This window comes from Amblyraja radiata, chromosome 26 (assembly GCF_010909765.2).
Source record: "Amblyraja radiata isolate CabotCenter1 chromosome 26, sAmbRad1.1.pri, whole genome shotgun sequence".
Taxonomy (NCBI): domain Eukaryota; kingdom Metazoa; phylum Chordata; class Chondrichthyes; order Rajiformes; family Rajidae; genus Amblyraja; species Amblyraja radiata.
The window spans coordinates 22,857,549-22,872,668 of record NC_045981.1 but is presented as its reverse complement, the minus strand read 5'-3'; the positions used below and the strand labels follow the sequence as shown (position 1 = coordinate 22,872,668).

Below are 15,120 nucleotides of genomic sequence, written 5' to 3'. Positions count from 1 at the left end.
ACCTTCCACACTATTCACAACTCCTTGTGCCAATGGGCCTGTTTCCACGCTGTCTGACTAGATCCATAAACGCACAGATCTTGCCATCCACATAATTCACTTAAGATTACAAACATCCATTCGAGCACCAATCCTCAAAGCAAATGCCTATGACTAGTGAAACAGTAGAATTGATCGGAGGTTTCGAGGAAAGCCAAAATCTTCACAATTTAAAAAGGTATCTTGAGCAAATGAAGAATCACATCTAAAATGCAACAGACAAATAGCTCAGAAATAGGATAACTAAAGCATCTATTTCCTGGCAAGTAAAGATTTTTCCTCTTCCTTTATTGAGTTCCTAATGGCGCAGGAATGGCAGCTCGAGGAGCAGTATGCTGGGAGACGAGTCTAATGTCTCTGATTACTTAGTCTGCAGGAAGATTGTTCAGCTACAGCTCATCTCAGATCGCATGAATTATTTGCAACAGTGGTTGGACAATGAGGAGCATACAGGAGGCAGTGTGACCACATTACAATTTAGACAGCGAGATGGAAGACTGCCGGTGTTATAGGAATCTTTGTGGTTGCTACCCTCTCAAACAACTGTGTTTTAGAGCCTATTTTTTTTGTGTGTGGGGGGGGGGGGGGGGGGGGGGGGGGGAAGGGGGAGAGAGAAGAAGAAAAGATGTCCCAGAGAAAGTGACAACAGCAACCAGGTCAGTGGCATCTCAACTGGCTCTGTTGCTCAGTTGGGTGGGTCAAAGACAAAGCTAGCAAGCTTGATAGGGGACTCAATAGTCAAGGCTTCAGACAGGCATTTCTGTTGCCACAAACAATACTTCCAGATGGTGTGTTGCTCTCCGGGTGCCAGGTTCAAGGACGTCTCTGAGTGGGCATAGGACATTCTGAAATGGGAGAGTGAGCAGTCAGAGGTCAAGGAAAAGCTGCCAGGGTAGTTGGTGGAAGCTGACACAAAAGCAATGTTCGAGGCATTTTTAGACACACACGAGCAGAATGAATGAATGCTTTGTCACATGTGACAAGTCACCGTGAAATTATTTGCTTGCATACCTTGCCAAGGTATGCAATAGTCACCCAGACAGGCAGTGAATGGAATATAGATTAAGTGCAGGCAGTATTAGTTTAAATTGGCATCATGTTTGGCACAGACATGCCTGTTCCTGTAATGTACTGTTTGATGTTCTAGTCACACATACAGAATGGTCACCATGATAAATTTGATTCTCTGATCATGTATCTAATTGCAAAAGCTTATGGTGCACAAATTGGCTACTTAATGTCTTGAGTTACAATAGCCAATACACTTCCGAAGCACTCATTGACAATACAGCACTTTGGAACACCCCAAAGTCATAATAAATTCCAATAAATCAAATTATTTCTTCCCTAATAGTTTTGTGGTCCTTAGATCCAATTTAAACATAAAAGAAGCCACAAATCACCCTTGCCTTTTCCCAATCACTGGTAATTGCAACCTTTAAATTCCATTGTCCAACTCTAACTCGGTTAAATGAGAATGAAATAAGAGAAGTGTCTAGCAAACGCACGGGTAGAATATTTGACAGCTACATCACAAACCAAAAGATATTAGCACATTTCGAAAATTTGCACTTGCCTCCGTGACACCAAAGGGGATGTTGCCAACATAGAGTCGCCTAGCTTGCCTTGTCATCTGACTGCCAATGATTGGAACTTGCGTGGGTGTGATCGTCACACCACCTACTGTAGAGGTTGCCAACAATGCTGTGGCTGGGATCTGTCCTGCAGCTAAAGAAAAACAAAGGTAGAGGCAGATTATTTTCCTTAGTATAATATAGATGCAGTCCGAGAGCATGTCTGGAACTAGTTTTCATTAAACCAGACATAATAAAAACAGGAAGAATTTACCTTGCATTGCCTTGTACTGCATTGGCGTAATGTGCTCAAAACCTGGCGGAGGAACATCCCAGTATCTATAGGGCTTCTTTCTCCGAGAACGACGAGGAGACCGACTATATTGACAAAACAAACACAATTCAGTCTCAGAGAAATGTGTGGTGCCAATATCAGAGGCTATACCACACACCAATAATTTATCTGCAATATCATGTATATCCTGTAGACTACAAATTGGAAAAAAGGTCTATTTTGTTCAAATAACCATACAATTAGGGTAGGAATATCCAAAAACCTCCCCAAGAATTAAAACTCCCAAAATTTAGGCTGACAGAATTAGGTATTTGACACTTTACAATCAAATAATGTAAACTCACCTATATTTGCTATCATATACTCTTTTTCCAAGTATATTTAGGGAATTAATTTAAGTCATAGATATAGCTAAAAACTTAAAATGTTCCAAACTTTCCAGTACCTTGACCAGAGTCCTTCAGATTGGGAGGTTTTGCTGCAATCTGAGAATTGTATCAGTTATCTTAATTTTGTAAAAGATGGTTCTTTTGCATTCATAACCATAATTCCTTGGTTTACCGCTCCTAGCTTCTCCTCAGTCATTCCACAGGCATTAGAAGATTCTACTCTAAAGTGCGTGACAATAAATCCATTGCTTATGGACCAATGCATTATATTTTATCAAAGGTTTGCAGTGTTAATTGAAGAGTCAAAACCTGTTGGGAAGGCTCACAGATGTGAGAGAAGGCCTCCCAATTTATCAGGATTTGTAACCTACTATGTACATTGAACCATTCAAAGTCAAGAGAGTCAAGAGTGTTTTATTGTCATATGTCCCAGATAGGACAATGAAATTCTTGCTTGCTGCAGCACAACAGAATATGTAAACATAGTACATAACGGGAGAAGAAAAAAATGACGACGGTTATCAGAGATGTTTATAGTCATAACAACATTGGGGAAGGGGCAGATAATCATCGATCAGACACCTAGTTTCCTGAAAAGATACTCAATTGAGTGTAATTAAAGGTGTCAGTGTAACAGTAGACTACACAAAAAACACTCTGTGCTGGCACTGGGTGACAAGCACAGGCAGTTTTGTTTACTGGTTCAGGTACAGTGGCGCAGCGGTAGAGTGGCTCCCTTAGATCGCCAGAGACCCGGGTTTGATCCTGACTACGTGTGCTATCTGTACAGAGCTTGAACATTCTCCCTGTGACTGCGTGGGTTTACTCTGGGTACTTTTGTTTCTTCCCACACTCCAAAGGCACAGGATTTTAGGTTAATTGGGTTTGGTAAAAGTTATAAATCATTTCTAACGTGTAAGATAGTGCTACTATATGAGGCGATTACTGGTCAGCGCGGACAAGGTGGGGCAAAGGGCCTATTTCCACACTGTATCTCTAAAGTCTAAAGGCTCATCTGCAGCATGTTGCACGGAGTTTTATTCACTAGAAAACTACCTCACAGGTAGAAAAGAAAACAAGTATAGTTTATTGGTGAACATAATACTATAATTGCATACTGGTCACTGCAGCCAATTCACTTTCAGCACACTCTGATGCAGCAGTGTGACAACTGTTGGCAATAAGAATATCTCTTGTTGTTTGTGGGAACGCCTGTTCTTTGTAAAGATTCTGTATTAACAATCTTGGTATGCAAATGTTTCAGAAATTTATAAAAATTACCTGTGTCGCTTTCGTTCTCGGGAAGTGCTTCGCTTATCTTTGCTTCTACTTCTCCCTCCTCGACTTCTACTTCTTTTGTCTCGACTACGGCTGCGTTTGTCTCTGCTTCGACTTCTCCGTTTTTTATCCCGACTTCTACTTCTGGAAACGCTTCGACTCTTCTTCTTGTGACGCTCCCTTTCGCGTTCTAGAAAAAGTATTCGGATATCAGTATTCAATGAAACACTGATTATAATTGGGATATATTACTTTTACAAAATGAGAGTCAACATTAGCTTACGAAATGAAACCAAATTAAGTAATTTTGCTTGTTCCACTGGATAGTGTTCACAACTCAAAACTTCCAAATGAGGGGTGAAAATTCTCAAAATTCCAATGTGCATAATTATCAGGGTTGTACTGTTGATTGCCAGTGAAGCAGTAAGAATCACAATGAACCTGCACAAGACTTGATAGAGGCTTTCCATGTTGAGGAAACACAGACCTCCAACATCCCTTAATTGACTTTTGTTATTGCCGCAAAAATTCAGTCAGGTCATTCCATTAAATCCATGCCGATTATCTTTGGTTAATCAGTGGCTTTTTAAATGAAGGCATATATTGTTTAACAAAATTAATTTCACTGGTTTTCGTCAACATTGAAGTTGAATTGGCTGTGCTTACCTTTAAAAATTGGAGAGACAAAGGACACGCCATGGTACAACACCGGCAGTCCTCTAAACCTCTGGCATTATTCCTTTGGCCAGGAAAGATTGAAAAGAATACACGTCAGAGACTCTACAATTTCCTCACATATCTTTTAGCAAATTGGGATCTTTTTCTTTGAGGCATGCTGATTTATCAAGATTTTCCTTTGTGACCAAAATGTCCAGCTAACGAAGAGATTGGACTCTATTCCCACTGACCTCGGTAAGTCCTTCAGTCACACTTAGTTAAGTGCATTTTAGTTTAGATATACAACGTGGAAACAGGCAATCGGCCCATCGAGTCTGTGCCAACCAATAATCACCTCAACACTAGTTCTATCCTACCCGCTAGGGACAATTTACAGAAACCAATTAACCTACAAACCTGCATGTCTTTGGAATGTGAGAGGAAACCGGAGAAACCCCAAGTGGTCACAGGGAGAACATACAAACTCCATACAGACAGCACCCATAGTCAGGAATGAACCTAGGTCTCTGCAGCACTGTGCTGCTGGTAGTATTTCCCCGATATTCAAGACAGTGATTTTCTTTTCTGGAATTCAACATTTGGATCAAGGCTGTGATATGCCATTGGCAGAATCCCAAATTACATTAGCAAACATGTTATTGGTGATTAAGTACCACCCGACAGCAGAGCCGTTGAGGTCTTCCAATACTTTGCTGGTAAATTAATGGAGGAGCATTTAGTTCAATTGCATTCAATCTATTTTTTGTGGGACAAGGATGCATGCTATTTTTGTATATTATTACATAAAGTCCAAATTATTGGACCCAAACTATCACTTATGATTAACGGATCCAAGCAATAAACCAAGGTAGATCTATTGTAGACACAAAATGCTGGAGTAACTCAGCGGGACAGGCAGCATCTCTGAAGAGAAGGATTGGGTGACGTTTCGGGTCGAGACCCTTCCAAAATGTCACTAACAGTGTCTGGACAATCTTCTGGCGAGAATCACACCTGTCTACTTAGGACTCAAATGTTGTGATGCTATTTGGAAGAGAATCACAGCAATTCTGAGAAGATGATTAATGAAATGGTTAATGGCCAGTTCATTGGCTATATTTAAGTGGGAGTTAGATGTGGCCCTTGTGGCTAAAGAGAAGAGGGGGTATGGAGAGAAGGCAGGTACAGGATACCGAGTTGGATGATCAGCCATGATCATATTGAATGGCGGTGCAGGCTCAAAGGGCCGAATGGCCTACCCCTGCATCTATTTTCTATGTTTCTATGAAATAACAGTGAATATCAAAACAGGATGTTGAGAAAGGCACAAAACCTACATTGACACTTTACTCAGGCTGTATGAAAGCAAGTCATCTAATCAGATGTTGATGCTGACCGTGACAAAATGCCACAGGTGGAAACACTTCATCCTCAGTAACAATTAGTACGGGAGCATTGCGTGCTCAGCCCCCTGCTTTACTCACTCTATACCCATGACTGCATAGCTGGACATAGTGCGAACTCCATCAAATTCGACGACGACACCACTGTTGTTGGACAAATCACAGATCTGTGATTTGTCCAACGAGTACAGAAATGAGCTCGACTGACCAAATTGTGCCAGCACAACAACCTGGCTCAACATCAGTAAGACCAAGGGACTGATTGTGGACTTTGGTAAGGGAAGGATGAGGACCCACAATCCTGTTCACATCAATGGGACAATGGTGGAGAGGGTCAAAAACTTCAAATTCCTGGGCGTGCATATTTCCGAAGATCGTTCCTGGACCGATGCAATTATAAAGACTCTACTTCCTGAGAAGATTACAGAGATTCGGCTTGTCAAAGAGGATTCTCCTAAACCTCTACAGGTGCACGGTAGAGAGCATTCTGACTGGTGCATAGTGGCATGGTTCGGCAACTTGAACGTCCAGGAGACAAAAAAACTACAAAAGGTTGTGACCACTGCCGAGTCCATCACCGTCTTTGACCTCCCCACCATTGAAGGCTGTCTCGAAAAGCAGCCTGAATCATCCAAGACCCATACCATCCTGGTCACACACTCATTTCACCACTGCCATCAGGAAGAAGTTACAGGAGCCTGAAAACTGTAACGTCCAGGGTCAGGAACAGCTTCTTCTCTGCAGCCATCGGGCTATTAAACACAATGAATAACCTCTGAACTGCAAAATACTATATTATTATTGCACTATATTTGTTATTTATTGAACTTTTTCTTTTTTTTCCTCTTCCCCCGTTATGTACTATGTTTACATAGTCACATATTTTACTTCGGAGTCACGTGAGTGACTACGTGAAGAACCCCGCTTACGACGCATGCGTGTCATATCGCTACACGCATTCGAACTCGTCATCGCTGGAGGAAGGACGTTTCTCCTAATCGGCAGGGGTTGAACCTGCAACAGGAACGTAAGGGAACTTCGTTTTCTATACTTACCCTTTTTTATCTAGAAGGCTGATGAAGCTGGCTGGGGAGAGTCTGCAGATTTGCAGGCAGCCAGCAGCGGCCGGGGCCCGTTAATTGCTTTTAAACAGGAACGGAGCCGACTTTAGCGCTATGCCAACGGTCGCTGGAGCAGTTTTCCCGACAACCCGGAAACAGCCCCACAAGTCGTTTAGTGGATTTAATAATTCATGGGTCCGAGGGGCTGGAAGGTGCGGAACTGGCGCGTTAACAGGGGTTCCGCAGGTCTAAAAATAGCGGCGAGCGGTCAGTGTCCGAGAGCACTGAGTACACGTTGGACCCGCTGGAGCACCGCAGAGGCAGGGGGGGGGAAACACAGCAGCAACAGGCTAAACTCCCGTAATGGGAATAGCTGTGCCAGACTTACCCCCCCCCCCCGACTTTTGCTCCCGGGTTTTCGCGCCCGACTTTTGCTCCCGACTTTCCCTCCCGATTTCTGCTCCCAACTTCGCTCCCGCGCCGGCCCCGGCTGGTCGGGAGAGGTAGGCATAATCAGAGTCGTTGACTTCGAGGAGTCCGACTCTGAATAGCCGCGAGCGACCAGTGCCCGTGCGCACTGGAGATCGGTTGGAGGGGTTTTAGGAGCAGCCACGAGCGGACAGAGCAGCAGGGAGCGAGAGGCACAGCAACAAATGTCGACACCACCATCTCCCAATAAGGGAGCGAGTGCAAATCACACCAAAACGGGTGGAAGAAAGAAAGAATCAGCACCACCATCTCCGAAAAGGGAGTGAGTGCAAATCACACCAAAACGGGTGGAAGAAAGAAAGAATCAGCACCACCATCTCCCGAAAGGGAGCGAGTGCAAATCACACCAAAACGGCTGGAGGAGCTCCTCCATGGTGGCAGTCCCAGAAATATGGAGGCTAGCCACAGTGGGCAAAAGGTAAGTCCCACAGCGGTACCCCGTGTGGGGCCGCAAGATATCTCTTACTCCTCGGAGGAGAGTGGGCAGGACCAAATTTGGTCAGACCCTGACCAAGGCACAGGTTTACATAACCCTGAAGGAGGGGAGAAAGTGGACTCTGCATTTCACCCAGTGTAGGAAATGGACAGAGCAACGCGTAGAAAGGCTGTAAAGAAGCTACAGGACGTCAGTGGCGAAGGTGCTGGGGACCTGCAGCAGCAGCCGCCGGCACAGGCAACTTGTATGGAGACATCAGCTGTGCCGGATTTAAACCCCGCGCCGGGAAAATCAAATCCTGTGGGAAGGCAAGGCAAAGCGCAAAGTACATCACTGCGAAAGTGATGTGGAGAAACAGCCTCCGGATAATACTTACCGATACCGAAGTAAGGATGAGCAGCTGCAGGATATAGCGCAGCCAGCAGCGGCCATTTTCGCGGAGCTGGGAAACCGGTACGAGTGGCTGCAGCATGTTCGGCCGTCAGTGACAGGTGCCGGGGAGTACCGGGACTGCGAGCAACGGCACAATTATATGGGGCTCTGAATGTGGCCAGTGTTAACTGAAGTATTTGGAGACACGTTGGTCAGCATGCTGGCTTCAAATCTGACCAGTTAGCCTTACTCACAGGTGTGCTTTTGTTCCCCTGAAACAGACATTACTGGAACAGACATTACTGTGTAATCCTGAGATGGGAATGCTATCTATCAGGAATTGTATTGGACTGCTGGATCCTTTAGTCTTAGCAGTAACCAAAAACATAACAGGACAAGGTATTGAACCGAAAGAAAGTTCTAAAGTCCTATCAGCGGGATATTAACGGCCGCACTATTAGAAATAAACATGACACTAGTTCACCAGGATGCACTGGCCTTATATGCAAACCTGGAACCTCCCAAACCACTGATATAGAATGTGGAGGTATTCATTACTTGCTCCTTAGTTCAGCATGTACTGAACTGAACGTCATTCAGACAAGGAAGCAACAAATTGAAGCATTATTAAACTACGTACACACATTATAGATGTTATGGAGACATCCAATAAGAATCACAGAAATTCGTGTACTAAATATCCTTATCATAATCAGAGGTGGTTGCCACTTCATCTTAGGTTAATGGAACTTCGTACTTATATTCTTTCAGATGGGAACTTTGTGTCATCTTCTGTATTGATCCTAGGGTACTATTTGGCAAGCATCGTATCAAGATATGCTGGCTAGATTACCAATTAGAGGTACCCACAGATGTGTTAAACTACAGGTCATCTGCGGTTCACTGCTAACACAGTTCACATGGCACTGACTTTGCTGGTAATATGGACAGCCTTAATGGAGACTGGCAGGGAACTAACTATCCATCAGACTGCTAGTAGAATTGGCATAGGGACTGTGTGCCAGCCATATAATATCAGACATTATCTAATTACTGAACGCAGTCACGCGTCATTCAAACAATTTATGGGTCATTCTGACAGGCTAATGAAGTAACCGACTGACGCCACTATGGCGCTAGATGTGGGTACATTTATTAGGCATGGTCATAACCTAACATTAACAGTGACCAGTTTTATGGACACCGGGAGTAGTATGTCAACTATGGGTAGAAACTTACCGACACCACGTGACTATCTGGCCAACTCTATTTGTAAATTGAATTGAATTCTTATTTTATTCAGACATTTAGGTCTGAACGAAATGATATTGCCTGCAGCCATATAAGAATAAACAACATATTATAAACAACGGTGGTAGAAGGCAGAACCATTCATCACCATCCATCATAGACCTAACTTACTGGTTCTTTCTAGCAACATGGAGAGTTACCCATGTTACTATCTATATACGACTTCTTGTCGTATCCCCCTTCTCTTCCCCCGTCTGCGCTGAGGCCTAATGGCGGAGCTGGCGGCCTCCAACCTGCGACCGACCTCGAGGGTCCGGAGGTAGAGCCAGCCAGGACTCACCAACGCGAGGCTGGCCGTCTTCGAGCTGTGGCGACGTCCGGGTAGCGGCACGACTCGGCGCTCCGGTGAGGGCGGACGGTGCGGAGCTGAGACACTCCTGTGCGGCCGGCACGGCTACCGGCTGGAAGGTGCTCCCGTGTGAGCAGCCCGGTGCGGGGCTGAGACGCTGCCTTGTGGGCGGACCGGCTACTGGCTGGAAGGTGCTCCCGTGGGGGCAGCCCGGTGCGGGGCTGAGACGCTGCCTTGTGGGCGGCCCGGTGCGGAGCGGAGACGGTGCTACGGCGGCTGAGGCGGCGGCGACCTGGATCCTGGGCTCGGCCGCGGGCCGGTGGAGGACAATGTCGGGAGCTCGCAGGTCACAGGCTGGTGCCTGTTTTCCGGAGCACCCGTTGCAACAGCTGCGGGCAGCTTCGACCACCCCCTGGGCCGCCATCGCCCGGTGGGGTATCGCCTCGGCGCAGAGGGAGAAGAGGAGGGAAGAGACAGTAACTCTAAGACTTTTGCCTCCATCACAGTGAGGAGGTGTTTGGTGAACTCACTGTGGTGGATGTTAATTTGTGTTTATTGTGTTTTGTTATTATTACATGTATGGCTGCAGGCAACAGCATTTCGTTCAGACCGAAAGGTCTGAATGACAAATAAAGGATTCAATATATTAACCTATTTATTGTACAATTGAAAGCACCTCTTGTACACCTAGGACTGACGGACCATAGGCGGAATCTTTTCAGCGGGTCGCAGACAGTCCACTCATTCAACAGTACTTGGTATTCTCTAGAAATAGGAAGTACGTTCATAACTGTTATCACCCACAGATCTATAAACAGCCATCTGTTCTGGAATTCCTGGCAAGCCTCCATTACGATGAGAGGCTTAGTCATAGTACCACAATTGCGCCAGGAGTGCTCTGTCTACATACCTGTCGAAGGTACAGAGCGACATTCTGTGGGGACACACACACTGGTAACAAAACTCATTAAGGGCATGTTAAAATTAATCCCCAAGAACTAGGTACATTCATATATGGGATGTGAGTTTTGTACTGACCAAGTTAAGAAACTGGTCTCCAGCTACAGCTCTGTCATTACAGAAACTGACTATGTAAACAGTCATGCTGATGGCCTTGGTCACGGCGCAAAGAGTCCAGTCACTACAGAAACTAAGGCTGGACAACATGATGATTTCATCAGGGAATTAAACCTGTCACATCAATTAAAGGGTCAAACCGAACAGACAGGGGTCAGCAGGCCTAAAAACAAAGTACAGAGCCTATACGACAGATGGTCGTTGCTGTATTATAACTCATTTACTATCATACATGAAGTATGCTAGATCATCAGAGGGAAGAAATGTCACGTTTATCAGCTACTAATAGCCACTCAAAACAGTGACAGTCCAGATCATCTCTAAATGGCTAAGCTAGTCCTGACAAAGGCTGGAGTGGACTCTAAGGAGAAATTAAATCTTACTCCATCAGGGCTGCAGCTACATTGGCAGCTATGAAGCTGGACGTACCAATGGACAAAACCCTCAAGACAGTAGAATGGTCAACGGAGGAAACTATCCAACGACTTTATAACAAACCAGTTACTGAACCTGGAAGAATTGCAGAAACAATTTTAAGTTCTGCATATAATTCACCGCATAAATAGGGGCAATAATTGGAATTAATATTTTACAGTTGGGTTTCAATATCGTATTATGTTTAATGATGTTAACATCATTCTCCCCACAACCAAGGCAGTTGTGAAGCATGGACTCGTTCCACGGCATGGTCACAGAGCTTTGAAGTCTTCACGTAGTCACTCACGTGACTCCGAAGTAAAATAGTAAGATTAAACGAGAACTTACCAGTTTGAAGTTTGATCTGTATTTTATGAGGAGGAACGTTGAGGGAATACGTGCCCTCCGCTCCCACCCTCGATTAGTCATATCTTAAACTGGTATCTCTTTGATAATCTTACTATATTAGGTCATTATAGTGTTTCTGTGACCTCACACCGCTGCTTTGAAGGATGACACGCATGCGTCGTAAGCGGGGTTCTTCACGTATTCCCTCAACGTTCCTCCTCATAAAATACAGATCAAACTTCAAACTGATAAGTTCTCGTTTAATCTTACTATTCTGTTGTGCTGCAGCAAGGAAGAATTTCATTGTCCCATCTGGGACATATGACAATAAAACACTCTTGACTATGGGTTCAAATGACATTACACCAGATTAGAATTTGTTTGCAGTACGGCTGAGGCCACACGCAAATCTAAGGAACATCACCTGACATTTTGCTTGGATAATCATACTACCTGACGGTCTGAACGTCGAATTCTCCAATTTTAAACATCTGCTACAAAACCTCCCTCGCCTGTCCCTAACCAACAATGAGCTTATCAGGGAACCTACTTGCCTGAAGTCATCTGTTGCCGGTCCCGAATTGTCCTGTTGTCTTCATCGCTTCCAGCTAATCTATCTCTCCCTCCTAAACCCATTTTGCCCATAACTTCCGACGCCTGCACTAATCAAAAATCTATCTATCTCTGCCTTAACAATATTCACTGACTTGGCCTCTTAAGCCTTCTGTGGCAAAGAATTCCAGTAAATGGGACTAACTTAGATGAGGCATCTTGGATGACATGGATGAGTTGGAGCAAAGAGCCTGTTTCGGTACTGATCATTCATTTTTCAAGGCTTTTACAGATCTGTAGCCTATTTGATCTCCACTCACCTGGCAAAGCCATTGTTCCTAGTCTACACTGCCTCTATTGCAAGTACCGTATTTCCCGGCAATGAAGACGCTATTTTTTACCCAAAAAGAAGGCACGAAAATTTACCTGCATCTTGGAAGCCAAAGGTTAGGTTGTTAGCCAAGAAAGATAGATTTGGCTATCCCTCAGCACAGCAACATCAAGACCGATGTTGCTGTACTGAGGGATAGCCAAGTCTATCCCTTATTGCTGGCAGCTGATGGGAAGCAGCAGTAAAAGGACAGCTCCGCTGGAGGGCGGGGGGGGGGGGGGGGGGGGGAGGAGTTCCTTCACAGCGTGTGGGGAGTCTGGCTAGGGGTAAAGTTGCGGGGAGGGCAGGGGCATTGAGAAGGAGGGGGTCGGGGATCATGCCAGCAACTTACTCACTCATCGCTGCCGCGGCGCTTCGGGCGTGGAGCCACCCCATTGTGGCCAGGGAGGGAAGTAGCTCGGGTGGCTGCGAGCGGCCGCCGGGACCGGACTGCGGAGCCGGCCGCTAGCTCAGTGCCTTCTGCCAGCCCACCCGCCAGCCAGCCACGGTGTCCTTTGCCATATGCGTAACCAGTGGAGGTGGTTGTTGGTGGGTAGCTACTGGGCGGAAGGCTGGCTGCTCCGTCCCGGGCTCTCTCTCTCTCTCTCTACTAGTCCCGGGGCAGACGACCTGGGCGCTACAGCCAGTCCCGGGGCAGGTGATTTGGAAACTGCAGCTAGTCCCGGGGACGCGAGGGATCTGGGAACTGAAGCCAGTCCCGGGGCACGCAGTCGATGTTACCGACCAAACCGATGATCCTGCCCCGCCATCCTTTTCTCAAAATTTAACAACTTAAATTGGGGGTGCGTCTTCATTGCTGGGAAATACGGTATATCCTTTTTTAAGTGGAGGCCCCAAAGATGTACATTGTACTCCAGGTGCATTCTTACCAAAACCCTATACTCATTACAAGAGATTTACTACCAAAGTTTCTCGTAATCAAGGCCATTGAATATTTTGCTTTCCAAATTCCTTCCGGCTCCTGCCCATTTGGGTTTCAGTGTGGTTTAATGGACACGCTGGAGCTTTTGAACATCAACGTTACCTAATCTCTCATAATAAAAATAATACCTTTTTCTTTTGCTTTGTGCACCAAAATGAATAACTTCACATTTTTTCCACATTATATTTTTATACTGTTCTTGCCCTCTAAAATTGTCAGTGCTCCGTTGAATCATTGTTGCATCCTCCTCCTTACTCAATTCCACTTAGTTATGCATCAGCAACAAACTCGGAGTTACAACATTTTGTTCTCCCAATATAAATTAAGAATGCAAATTATGAATGGCTTGGATTCAAGCACCATAACTATTAACAATGAAACAGAGCATTGGAGTTCAAAACATCAAAGCACAATGTGTGAGATCATGGGAGATTCAAAACAGACTTCCCCATAGGTTGTTGAAGAAACTGAGACCACTCTCTCCCAAATATTATTGAGATTGTGGAGGAACAGTTGAATGTTTTTGACCAAGAATTTAGCTGTAGAAAGCATGTGGCATTTAAACCTGGACATTTCTAAAATACATAAAAAGTGTTAATGTTTATCTATTACCAGGCTTCTGAACAATCCTTTCATAAACTAGGGCATAGCCCGATTCTCCTGTATCTCATTGGACTGTCTCGGAAACAGTTGCGCTACAATGATGCCAACAATATTCTGCGCTCTTATCTTTCTCTTTGCTTTACCTATTGTACGAGTTTGGCTTGGCTATATTTAAGGATTTATGTTCATAAGGTAGGCCACATTTGGTATATTGCATACACTTTATGTCGCCCCATTACAGTAAGGATGTGAAAGCTTTGGAAAGGATGCAGAGGTTTACAGAATGATGCTTGGATTAAGGGGTATTAGCTTCAGAGAGAGGTTGGACAGACTTCGATTGTTTTCTCTGGAATAACAGAGGTTGCAGGGAGATCTGACTGAAGTGCATAAAATTATGAGAGGCATAGATAAGGTAGTCAGAATCTTTTTCCATAGATGAAAAAATCAAATACTAGAGGGCATAGCATTATGGTGAGAGGTGCAAAGATTAAAGGAGATGTACAAGGCAAGTTTTTAACACCAAGGATGGTGAGTTCCTGGAACACGCTGGAGGAGGTGGTGGTTTATGCAGATACATTGGTGGCATCTAAAATACTTTTGTATGTGGATATGCAGGTAATGGAGGCATATGGGCTGTGTGATGGTCTTGACACCATGTTTGGCATATACATTGTGGGCCGAAGGACCTGCTCTTGTGCTGTACCGTTCAATGTTCTATGAATCTTGATTGCCATAGAGGCCTCTGCAGTGACACAAGCAGGACAAATTTCTTTATGAATGCCTAAAACTTAGAAAGTTTGCAAAGCGGTAAATTCCTGGTTCATGTGGACTGATGATACAGTCAGTGAAGTGTTTTTCCCCCTGGAATTTGAGTGTCTGCCCTAATGTAGCAGTTAGCAGTATTTTGTGAAATGTGGCAGAGAACAGCCATGGCATTCGAGAACTATCCCTCGGTTGTGAACATTAAGTGACGGACTCTGATCAAGGTATAAAGTTGCAGTTGAAGAAGGCATAAATCTCAAGGAGGACAAAGAATGTGTTCATAAGATCATGTGATAGTAAAAGAATTAGGCCATTCAGCCCATTAAGTCTACTCTGCCATTTAATCAGGGCTGATCTATCTCACTCCTAACTCCATTCTCCTGCCTTCTTCCCATACCCCGCCACCCGTACTAATCAAGAATGTATCTATCTTGGCCAAAAATATCCCTTGATGG

The 15,120-nt window shown here is 44.8% G+C and overlaps 1 protein-coding gene across 4 annotated transcripts in view; it reads right to left on the bottom strand.

Annotated features, from left to right (window-relative positions):
• The window catches only part of u2af2 (U2 small nuclear RNA auxiliary factor 2), a 47,884-nt gene that overhangs the window by 21,792 nt on the left and 10,972 nt on the right, over positions 1–15,120 (bottom strand). For all 4 annotated transcript variants that reach the window (XM_033044490.1, XM_033044491.1, XM_033044492.1 and 1 more), the window contains exons 2-4: positions 3,579–3,765; positions 1,888–1,991; positions 1,616–1,767 (exon numbers count right to left, since the gene is read on the bottom strand). In XM_033044490.1, coding sequence (XP_032900381.1) covers positions 1,616–1,767; positions 1,888–1,991; positions 3,579–3,765 — 443 coding nt within the window. The remainder of the gene's footprint in view (positions 1–1,615; positions 1,768–1,887; positions 1,992–3,578; positions 3,766–15,120) is intronic.